The sequence below is a fragment of the Medicago truncatula genome, chromosome 3, assembly GCF_003473485.1.
Source record: "Medicago truncatula cultivar Jemalong A17 chromosome 3, MtrunA17r5.0-ANR, whole genome shotgun sequence".
NCBI classification, from domain to species: Eukaryota; Viridiplantae; Streptophyta; class Magnoliopsida; order Fabales; family Fabaceae; genus Medicago; species Medicago truncatula.
Window position 1 is genome coordinate 598,160 of NC_053044.1, and position 12,140 is coordinate 610,299.

The following is a 12,140-nucleotide window of genomic DNA, read 5'->3' on the forward strand; positions in this document are numbered from 1 at the left end:
TAACTTTCACGAAGTTGAGATTTTGACCCCTAAGAAAAAAACTACAAAATCGTTCCCTAAGTTTTGCAACTGTAGTGGTTTTGGCCCCAAGGCCAAAAAAAAACATAAAAACAATAACACGTGGCACCTCGCTTAGGGTGCCACGTCAGCATAGACCGAGTCAAAATTGGCCTTGGGGGCCAAAACTACCACAGGTGAAAAACTTAGGGGCGGTTTTGTAGTTTTTTTTCTTAGGGGCCAAAATCGCAACTTTGGAAAAGTTAGGAGGCTAAAACTGATATTAAACCTATTATAATTCAAAATTATTCGATGAATTTGAACAATGAATACTTGCTTATATATGAGTACGGAGGAAGTATTTCTTAGGCCTAAAGGTTCAAATTCAAAAGAAGAAACTTAATTAAGAAGCCTTGTTGAAAGTTAAAAGACATTTCACAATCATACAACATAGCATTTAATTTATTTATTTGTCTACAAATTGTAAAATCAAACTCCACGTAAAGGAGATTATTTTCATTCGATGAAATTATGCTTAATAGATACACATCTGCCCCTCACAAGATAACATTCTTATTAGCAACATTGAAAAAATGATGTATAAAACTCATATGCATATATATTTCCACCGTCTCAAATTATAAGAAAAAAAAATAAAAAATCACACTTATTAAGAAAACTAAAACATAAGAATTTGGTTTTTTGTGTTTTCTTTGAAAAAAGTTTTATAGGAAGATATAAAAACAATTTTCATTGGCTATTGGTTATGGAAAAAATGAAAGAGAGAGAAAATTGAATGTAATTTGCATTTAATTTTATGAGATTAAACAAAAGTTTTTCTTGGAAAAGAGATTTTTTTTTTTAAATAAAATAAAAAAAAATTAAATAGGATAAAAGTTTGTCTTTTTTACTTATATTTTGAGATAATAAAAATGAGTTTTTTTTGCTTGTATTATGGTACGGAGAGAGTATATTATTTAAACTTGTATGTTTCTTCAATTCATAGATGTGCACTTTTAAACTTATCAACTAAGAAGCCTCTTTTGTATGGAGTGGAGTAACATGAACATTAATGCTTGCAACTGGCAGACTGTGATGCAATATATTCAATGTCAATACAACACGAACACTAGTACTCATCATGTGAACAAAATGGTCTTGAGTATTACGCAGTATAAGATTTGTAAGAAAATGAATGCTAGAAGATTTCAGCACATTCACCAATCAGTTCAGGAACTCCTTAACCAAGTCACAAAGATTGTTTACATTAGTGGGTTGAAATAAAATAAAAAAAAAGTCGAAGAATCTAATGTCAAGCTTGTGAGGCCTTTGGCTTTTGTTGTTTGTTTTTTGTGAGATTAACTATTGTTTCTTTGTTGTTAGGCTTCGTGTTGTCATGTAGTTTGTAATAATTGTTTTGGTTAATGAAAGTTATCTCTATTTACCAAAAAAGCTAAGAAGTCTCTTAAAGATGTAACTCGAATCATAGATTGATACGTGAGTTCATTTGTTGAAGGGAAACATTGTCAAGAAAACTAGTACCTTATGACTTACCTTTTTTTGTGCACAAAAGAGGGCAAAGTCAAAGTAAAATATGAAACTAGAAAATCAATAGGACATTACTACGCATGTATACCCCGGAAATGTCATGAAACAAAAAACTCATTAAAAAGAGTTTTCAAAACATAAAAATTCATATAATCTATTGAAATGCTGAAATTTGCAAGCCAATCCGCACCTTTTTTTTTTTAATTAAACCATTGTTTTAAACGTTTGTAAGGTAGTTTTTTTTTTCCTTCTTCTTAGATATCAAACTCAAGGGAACACCAAGATTAATTGACTATAATCTTAAACATCATTAACTGTAATCAATTTTAAATCAATAATTTATAGCAATTGATACATCGTATATTTGCAAATGAAGGAAATCCGAATAGCATTCATTCATTTTTATCACCTTTGTGATGGATTATTTCTTGATTAGTGATATACTGATATGAACTAGACAGGTTCACATTCAAAAAAAAAATAAAAAAATAAAAAAATATATAACTATTTTGCTTACACTCTGCTTGTTATTTGTTTTATTTAGCCAACAATTTAGGCTTGATAATGATGAGTCCTCCTAAAAAGTCTTTATGTTGCACCTCAACCAATCATGCCTATGTTAATCTTGCTATACAATGTCGGTCTCAAGCCTGAATGAAAGTAAAGGGTTGTATTGGGCATCGATAGCCAACATAAAACTTTATCAAATCTCTATGACATGGATCGCCACCTAGTAGGTTTTTGTAGTTCTAGTGAGTATTTGATTACTTAAATTTATATACATTTTTAAATTAAAAAAAAAAAAAACTATTTTTGGGTCAAAAAATAGTCATGTATACATGTTTGAAATAGTAGTCTATATAGAAGTTTTATGTAAATAGTGACTCCAAAATCTTGTTTTTTCTTCATTCCTCTAAATGAGTGATTCACTTCAAACACGAATGGGAAAATCAATGAATTATGTTACATAACTTACATTCATGAAAATTGGTATTCTCTCTTTCAAAATTGCTCATTGCCTTAATTCAACGTGAATTAACTCACGTTCGGCATTTATCAGTGTGAGTTAACTCACGCTGGTACTTTTAAGATCGGTTGAACAGACTTAAAAAGTTATTGAACGGGTCTTAAAAGTGCAGTGTGAGTTAACTCACGCTAAAAAATGTCAAGCTGAGTTAATTCACGCTAAATTAAGGGAATAAGCAAAAACGAAAGGGAGAAGAGCAATTTTTACATTCATATGCATACCAAATCATCAATTTGTAAAAATAACAGTCGCTTTTTTCATTAATGATTGAGATTACTCATTTTATACTCTAAAATGAACAAATCACTTTAGAGTTGTTAGACCATATGCCAACAATATACTTGAATTTTAACCGTACTTCTGAATTATACCTCTATCTCTATGAACCTGCTTATCAGAAGAGTTTGAACTTTGAATAATCCCTGGTTTTAATTGTTACATAATCTACTACATTTTTTGTCACAACATACTTTACAACATAAGGTACATGAATCTCAGCTTAAAAACAGGAACAAGTCTTTGAAAATTATATGTACAATATGTGCCACTGAAGAACATGTGCATAACTGATCATTATGACCTTGTTACTATATTTGTCAAACATCTCTTACCTTCAACCTTAGCTCTGAGTGTGAAAGGAGTGGCTTTTTTGGACTTAAAGGTACACTAGAGAATTTCTGAACTAGAATTCTGAACAATGGTAAAAACACTATGTATAGTGCTCCAAGAATGAAAGGTGATGCAGCGAGCCACCCATATAACTGCAAAAGTTTGATAAATTAATAAATAAATAATTTTAAAATTTGGTCATTGCACAAACTTTGGAAAGAAAATCAAGCACAAATCCTGCATTGCAAAAGGCAAATTGATCGTAAGTTTGTAACATAAAGGTATTTTTGTGGAATAGAAACATTAAGCAAGCTCGTGAACCAGAAAATCAAATACTTTAGGATATGGTTAAAGAATAAATAGGACAGCTAGGGAATACCACAAGAAAAATGATTGTGTGCATTCATTAAGTGGCAAAATCTCGGTCCTACATAGATTAGATATAGTGTCTAATAAGGAGTTTATAAAGCTCTGGTACACCTCAGTCCTCACCATACAAGTTAGTTTTGTGCAATTATCAGTTGTTGGATCATCCACCATATTATCCACACACCAAGTTCGATAGTGTTAGGCATGAGAGGATATACTAGGAAAGCAATGCCTATTATAAACCTTAAAAATCAGTTTAGTGGGGTTGAATTGAATTAGGCACAAAATCTAATGGATTTGGATGGGGGTCAATAACTCTACCACGCAGTTTTAGATCTCAACTGTCTGATCTCAAATTACAGCAGATATCATTTGAAGTAAATTTTGTTATCGTTCAATCTAAACCGTCTGATCTCAGATTAACGGTTTGGGATTGTTTAATGCATGAAACTGCGTGGAATTACTGCAGGCAATATGGGTCCAAAACCTAATATTTGGTATTAGAATATTAATAGGAATCCAAACAACCACCTACGGTCTACCACATATAAAATATACCATTCTTTATTCAATACAGGAAAGGTCGAAAGGATCAAGAGTTCAACTTCAACCTATGTACAATGTGCATTTGGTAAAAAGAAAAATAAATTGGTTGTGTATTATGTAAACATCTACATACATAGAACTAAAAGTATTTTTAAAATAAATGAACTGGAAAATATTATGGTATAGTGGCACCTACCGCATGGACAACACTTAATATGACCTCGTGTGAAGCTTGACCGGTAAGAACTTTCTTTAAAGCATCAGATGTTAAAGGGAAATGAGGCCCGCCAGACATAAATTCACCGAAGCGTAGAAACGGTACAATCAGACTGAAATTCCAAATGATTAAACTATCAATATCAATGTTTCTCACGAGAATAGTTATAACATCATAGAAATGCATCAATTATGAAACACAACAAACATTGACATGAGAATGTGGGAAAGAACCCATATGTCCAAGACATGACATAACAATGAGTCAATGACACTAAAAGACACAGGATTGTAAAATTGTGGTTTCAGTATTAACACGATTTACCATATATAATGTAAACTCAAAACTCCTAGGATTTAACAACAACAATCAAAGCATCTTCACTAGGCAGGAATGATTACACAGATCAATGAACGCCATAGTTCTCTATCAAAAACAAAATTTACGATAATCTAAGAGTAAGGTCGTTTTACTGAGTTTTTTATCGAGTTTTCTTAGGTTTTCCTAATTGGACTGTCTTCCATTTGTTCTACTTATCGGGGGAGCCTCTATTCATCCTCCTTGGATGCAATTAAATTAGAAATTGTTTGTTTTCCACAAGAAACTAAGAAGGCATCCTCCTAACAAAATGTATCGTAAAGAAGTTTTTTAAAATATAACTGTATAAACTATTTTGATTGTAACATGATCAACAAAATACAAACATTACGATTAGCAAAGAGAATGGAAAGTATATTCAAAGATAGCTCTGATTTCTGAAAGAATATTACCTCAACTCTATTGGAGTAGCCATAAAGTTCGTGAGCATCATAGTTGGAGCATGACAATATGATCCAAGCAATGCAATAGCCATTCCGCAGAGGAATACAGTGACACCTATTTGAAAAACATTAGCCTCATATTTAACATATTGCAGAAGAACCGACATATTTCACATCCATATATGCTTTCTCGGATCCTCTACAGGGGGCTGCACTTACTTTCTTTCACTTAATTTAACAGATATGCAGCGTGCTGCACTATGCAGTCGCTGTAGAGGATCCGTACACAGTTACAACTCTCTTTTTTTGTTCAACAGCTACAACTCTTGAGTTGATGAAAATACAGTCTGTGAAATTATAACTACACACACACAGAAATTTTTCTTAGTTGTGGTTGGCTACATGAATCATACAATGTCATAACTGGTCCTGTTTGGATAAACAGCTTATCGTGATAAGTGCTTACGTATAAGCTTACATAAGTTATTTCTATAGAAAATGATAAAATAAAGTTAAATTGTTTTTGTTCATGCTATAAGTTAGTTTCATAAGCTATCTTGAAGAACTTATGAAATTAAGCTTAAAGAAACCTATGAAAACTGCCGTAAGCTGTTTTCATAAATTCTCCAAAACAGTCTCACAGAACTTATGCTAGTAGATAAGCTCAAATAAGTCAATCCAAACCAGCCCAATGTCGAATCATATAAAGACAAAAAAACCAAACTGGTTATGCTAAATGGCTGCAAATACTACACAAGACATGGTTATGTGGCTCTGCATTCCTACATAAATGACGGTATAATTCAAGGTGGGTTAATTACAACATACCACATATAGGAAATACTCCCAATGTAATGCCAAGAGCAGCAGAGAAAGCCAACTGATTTGGTTCAGCTCCTCTGAAAAAACATAGCAAAATAATCTATTTACAATTATCTTTAGGACAAAGATTTCAAAGTGAAAAACATCACAAATTATGCTCAATAAAGACATTTCATATCTAACTTTTCAGTGTAAAGACATAATAATTACATGATATCAAGCATAAATAAGAGATCTTACACAATAATTTATTATTTTAACATATATATATCCAGGAAATTATGGGCACATTTGTTTCAGCTTATTCTTAAAAAAACTACTTTTTCAAACAAAAAAAAAATCAACTTTAGAAGTTCTAACAGAATTAAAGAAAGTGGTTTTGAGTGAATTGATTTTGTAAAATTGATTTTAGCTAAAATTAAGTTGAAGCTAAATGGATTTCTGTTTGGATACATTTATGTAAAAGTGAGCTAAACAATTAATTTGACTGCAAAAATCAATTCAAGAATTTAAAGCTACAATTTCTAGCTGCAGTAGAATCAATTTTGAATGTAAAACCAATTCTTCTCTAGAGGAACAAAACATATCAAAATCAACTCTGCACCTCTAGAATCAATTTTGGTTACTCCAAAAGTGGGACCAAACATACACCGTTTGGATTGACTTATTTTTCAGCTTATGTAAAACACATTATGCAAATAAATAAGCTTTTATGCATTATTCAAAAGCTTCTTGAGGTAGTTTATGAAAAAACAACTTATGAAGATACAATTTTCGTTAGTTTGAACTTAAGAATTAACATATAAGCTTATTGATTTGAATAACTATTTTTCATAAGCTCAAAAATAAGCCAACCCAAACACAAAATAGCTTCTACTTTCTTAAAATTTCCTAAAAAAATACATTTTCTTTATTCCCAAAATCACTTTTTTTTATAAAGAAGTGATTTTCAACATGAAAACAGTAACACAAAATGGCTTCTACTTTTCTTCAAAAAAATTCCTTTTTCATACTAAAATCACTTTTTTCTATAAATCTCTTTCTGATACTAAAATCACTTTTTTCAAATAAATATCAAAATCACTCTTTTTTTGTTATAATTTCTAACAAACAGCCTCTATACTTCATAATCAGCATCAGTTTTAAAGCATAATTGAAATGATAAACAACCTTCAAAAAGTGTTAGAATCCATAAACAGATCACTATAACCAATCATTACAGAAATAAAATGCAAATAATTCAGTGATTGATGAAAAAAGTGAAGAATTTGAAGAGTACCTGTGAAGAATGGAAACAAGAGGATCAGTGATTTTCTTCTGGAACCAATTGGTAATCGCCATCTTCCCATTCGCCATCTTCGTTCAAAGTTTCAAAATTTATCAAAGTTTCGAAATTTAGCTTCAAAATTGAAAAGGGTATTCAAGATTTATCAAAGTTTCAAAATTTAGGTTAAAAAATGAAAAGGGGGGGATTCAACAAAATTGAAATTAAATGCTTCTAAGCAACAGAATCTGAGTTTCTCTCTCACCACAAGAAACCCCCAACTCCAAACCAAAACACATCTAATTATTATTATTTATTTTTTTAATAATTTTTATTTTATGATATAGTATAAGATAAGACAAGACATATCTATATTTTCCTTTCAAAAAAAATGACATATCTATATTTTTTGTCAAAAATATTATATTTAAATAGGAAAAAAATACTATTATCAATGTGTTATATATTTTACTATAGCTTATTTGTTTTTTTTTCAGAAACCAAAATATTATAAATTAATTGCTTTTAAAACTTAGTTTGTGTCGATCCTTCGTTTTCCATACGAAAAAGATTCTTCTAATCTAAAGTCTGACTAAAGATAAATAAAGTTGGATGAAAAAATTTTAATCTAAGAATCAAATTCTAATTCACTTAAACAATTTATTTTTTAGTTAAGTAATCATTTATACTTGATCTCTTGATTGGTATGGTCACCTCTATAGAATAATTTTTAAAATAGTTACATGATATAGATTAGTATAGTCACCTCTGTAGAATTGTTTTTAAAATAGTTACATGATATAATTTGATTAAATATATGTGTAAAAATATCAATTAAATCATTTTTATAATTTTTTTACATCATTTTTTTTAGGGGTTTACATAATATCTTTATTATTATGGTATATTTTATATATTTGAGATAGAGGAAAAAGAAAAAAAGAAAAAGAAAAAAAAAGGCCCAAATATCAGTATATTAAATAAAATCAACTATAACCTACATGGATTAAGAGAATCTTTCATGGATTAAGAAATTGGGTGATAGGGTGTTGCAATTGCATATTGGTGACGGATTGTAGAAAAAAACTGTAACTTTTTTTAAAGTTTTAAACAATTCTATCTAACTTACCCAACAAAAAATTAATCATATATTCTTAAAAAAAAAAAAAAAAAATTAATCATATATCTAACTTACCCAAGAAAAAATTTAATCATATAAAGTAAATTTGTAGGTAAAATAAAAATTAGTTGCAGATATCATTTTCAAATTTACTCATACGACAAATTTAATTTTGTTTGGAAAATTTTATTTATTTATTAAGTAAAAAAAAAAATTATAAACCAAGAGCAAAATGACATCAAAAAAAATAGTGTCCAACTAAGTTGGTACCCCTACTTTAAATTGTTGTCAATTGCTCATATATATTATTAAAAAAAGGAAAAATTACATAAAAACTGGGTGACATAAAACCTAACCCAGTCAGCAACCCTAACGGACAAAAAGAAAAAATAAAAATAAAAATCCACAAGGTGGATCCAACCCTAAACAATTCTAACATTAAGCGCGGGTCTAAAGTTTGTCGAATGAACCGCTCGTCAACACGAATCGGATCACGTACCAGCAACTCCCTGCAACAACGACAACAAGCATTGACAACTCTTTCAAGTCCATATAGTCCCATGTCAATTGGTAGGTAGATAACCACGGACTAATGCTTGAAAATGGGGTGAATTCGACGGCCAACACGGTAATTAGTGAATCCACGTGCACCAACTGATAAGCAAATCAGCCATTTCTAGCCTATCGAACCCCACGCGAAGCAACACTGGATATGGAAAAACATAAGCGGTGCAACCACGACGAGTTTTGGAGCAGAACCTGAACAGCACCACCGTGTACCAATCTGCGGCGGCGCCGTGAAAGGACCCGTTGTAACATACACGAAGATGGTGGTTTAACCCAACCACCGACACGTTTCAGAAACCAAACGCAAAACCACCAGAAAGCCGCCGGCAGTTCTCGAACCACTACTCTTCTGCACCCGAATCCGCGAGACTGGAGAGAAACGGGGTCTAGCCGGTGATGCGGAGGCGTAGCTCGTCGCACCACCAAGGTTTGCAACTACATCGTAAAGGAATTGGAGGGTGAGGGAGGGCGGCGGATCTGAGTGTTAGATAGAAAGCAAAGCGGGTTCGTTCCAATCACTAAATGATGTATTAGAACAAGTTATTTATTAATTGTATTCAAAAGAAAATGTCAGAAGTGGGATTTGAACCCACGCCCTCATTTATTAAGTAAATTATCCATAGTATTTAAAAGTCTAAAAAGATAAACTCATTTCTTTGTCTCTTCTTCTATTTGGGAAAAGGGAATTAGGTATTGTATTACTGCGATCTTAGGGTGCTCCACGTGCATCCTATATGGACATATCACACGTGAATTATCACTTTGCCATTATAATAATGCATGCATGTGTATATACCATGACTGTTTTATTTTGACAAATACGATGAAAAATTATGCTTTTACATTAGGAAAATTATTTTTAGACACATACACTCTATCTGCTACTTGAGAGGGTGGAAATAGAGGGTAATATGTGATTAAACTCTTAGGTTGATGATGTGATGGATAAATGAGAGAACAAAAATAGGTTAAATTATGTTTTTGGTCCCTTAACTATTTAATTAATATCGTTTTGGTCCCTTAACTATTTAATTTTGGTATTTTTGTTGTTGAATGTTGATGGAGATGATATAAAGATGAAGAAGATGAGAAGTAGGTGAAGAAACCCTAACATTTTTTAATTAAAACTAACGTAAAGGACCAAAATGTGTAACAGAGAGAAAATTAAGATACCAAAACAAATCAAATTTTAATTAAGGAACCGAAGCGATATTAATTAAATAGTTAAGATATCAAAAATGCAATTTAGCCAAAAAAGAAAAATGTTAAATAGAAGTACGAAAATGAAAGATTTTCAAATATAAGAGCTCTTAATATTAAAAATGAAATCAACAAGTTTGATCATAACATATCAACCATACATCTTTTTTTGTTTGTAAATTAATTTTATCTTCTCCCAACTCAAACTTAAACATAAACTAATATATTAAAAAAATAATAATTTAGTTGACATATAGCAACATAAAATTTGAGTCAGTAGAATTTGACTTTAGTCATTTTCAATTATAAATTAAAGGTTGACGAACATCTTTAATCTCTTATCTTAAATTTAACGGTTCATATTGATCTTCTAGTCAAAAAAAAAAAAAAATCATATTAGTCTTGTCTTACATTTTCAGATAAATAATGCTTTAATAAATAACTAGTTTCAAAATCTTAAACCAAAAATAAGATTGTGATAACCAGAACACATTAACTCAATAAATGTCCCATATAGCAAGGATCTTTGATAACCAATTGAAGTTAACCTAGATAGTGTTGAAACAAATATCTGTTCGGTAACAATGCCATCAACCGTTTTTCTCCTCATGTGCAAAACATATATAAACTTTTTCATCAATCAATGGGTGGTAGACACCAACAACCTCAATACCTTTTATTCTCAACAATTTTGAACTAGCCCATGTAAAAGGTTTCCTCACAAGTGATGGAACAAAATTGAGAATGCTTGGTGAATAAGAAAAGTGAAACTACAAGAATGTGAGTGAAAAAGAGAGTTTTTTATGAATCTTATTGATTATAAACAAGGGAATGAATATACAAACTCTTTTATGTTAGCATCCATACACATTCGAATGTAACTAATCTGCTAAAAACACTCAAAGCTTAACAAACTCTTAACTACTTCTAACTTCCCATTATGCCAATTAGATTACTTTCCACACAACCAACCTAACAAACAATAAATTGTACAATCTTAAAACTCCTTCTAATTCATATTTGCTACTTTCTTTATTCCCATAACCCTTCAAGCCATCAAACCTTGCTGTCTTCAACGGTTTGGTAAGGATATCTGCAAGTTGCAACTCTAACTTGCAATACTCAATCTCTAATCTGTCTTTATTCACTTGATCTCTTAAAAAGTGATATTTCATGTCAATATTCTCTCTCTTACCATGACTCATAGGATGATTAGCTAAGTCAACTGTTGATTTGTTATCAACAAGTAGCATAATCTTCTCATTTTCAATGACCTTTATCTTATTTCCTAGGAAAACATTTATACAATTACTATTTTAATAAAATCATCAACAATATATCAGTGATCCTATGATCTACGTGTACAATGTAGCATCTACAAGCTCATCATTTGCATTTTTGCTTAGCTTTGCTCTAGTTTCCATTCGAGTGATTGCAGGATTGAAGTTATTCTTTTTTAATCCTTTGAAAATGTCTTGAACAGTAAAATTAATATCATCACCTACATTCGTTCAATGTTTTTTAAGCGAGAAACTGAGCAAATTGAACGTACGGTGGTGAATAAATGCTTGCTTACGAAAGGAGATGCTGAATTATTCTTTTTTATGTTTCTTTGTCCCACATCGACAAACACTAATAGTATGATAAAGTTTATAAACTACAAAATTCTATATACTTCATCGAAATATTAACTTATTAATAGTTCTTTACCTGCAAATATGCCTCGTTTTGGTTTTAGTCCATATTTTAGCCATTAATAAATTAATTACATACTATCATTGACTCTTTGAAAACAAATGAATGATCCTATTGTAAGAACATAACGATCAAAATGTACAACGATTAACATATTATGAGTGTGTTTTTTTTTTTATCATTATGCTATTGTGGAGATTGACAATATATGCAAGTATCTAGTTGACTTCTTCATCCTTGGATAATATGTTCTTTACATGGATTGATGCAATTTGAGTTATGTCCAGTGTAGGGTGGGTGTGAGGTCTGATTCTGAACAATCATAGAATTTCATAGTATAGATAATTTCCTGAATTAATATGTATTGTCTTTTGTTGTGGTAAGTAGTTTAATTTTCA

At 30.7% G+C, this 12,140-nt stretch overlaps 1 protein-coding gene across 1 annotated transcript; it reads right to left on the reverse strand.

Moving 5' to 3' along the window:
- Positions 1 to 2,937: 2,937 nt before the first annotated feature.
- LOC11418373 (uncharacterized) lies at positions 2,938 to 7,466 on the reverse strand. Its single transcript, XM_003598044.4, has 5 exons — positions 7,176 to 7,466; positions 5,903 to 5,973; positions 5,084 to 5,189; positions 4,293 to 4,425; positions 2,938 to 3,333 (listed from the first exon to the last, which is right to left on the reverse strand). The coding sequence occupies exons 1-5, from the start codon at positions 7,250 to 7,252 to the stop codon at positions 3,169 to 3,171; spliced, it is 552 nt and encodes a 183-aa protein (XP_003598092.2). The 5' UTR covers positions 7,253 to 7,466; the 3' UTR covers positions 2,938 to 3,168.
- Positions 7,467 to 12,140: the final 4,674 nt, after the last annotated feature.

Coding starts and splice junctions, on each gene's coding strand:
- LOC11418373 (XM_003598044.4), bottom strand. CDS start 7,252: ATGGCGAATGGGAAGATGGCGATTACCAATTGGTTCCAGAAGAAAATC. Junction 5,190..5,902: donor GGGAGTATTTCCTATATGTG/GTATGTTGTAAT, acceptor TTTTTCAAATAG/GTGTCACTGTATTCCTCTGC. Junction 3,334..4,292: donor TATTAAGTGTTGTCCATGCG/GTAGGTGCCACT, acceptor AAACTTTTGCAG/TTATATGGGTGGCTCGCTGC.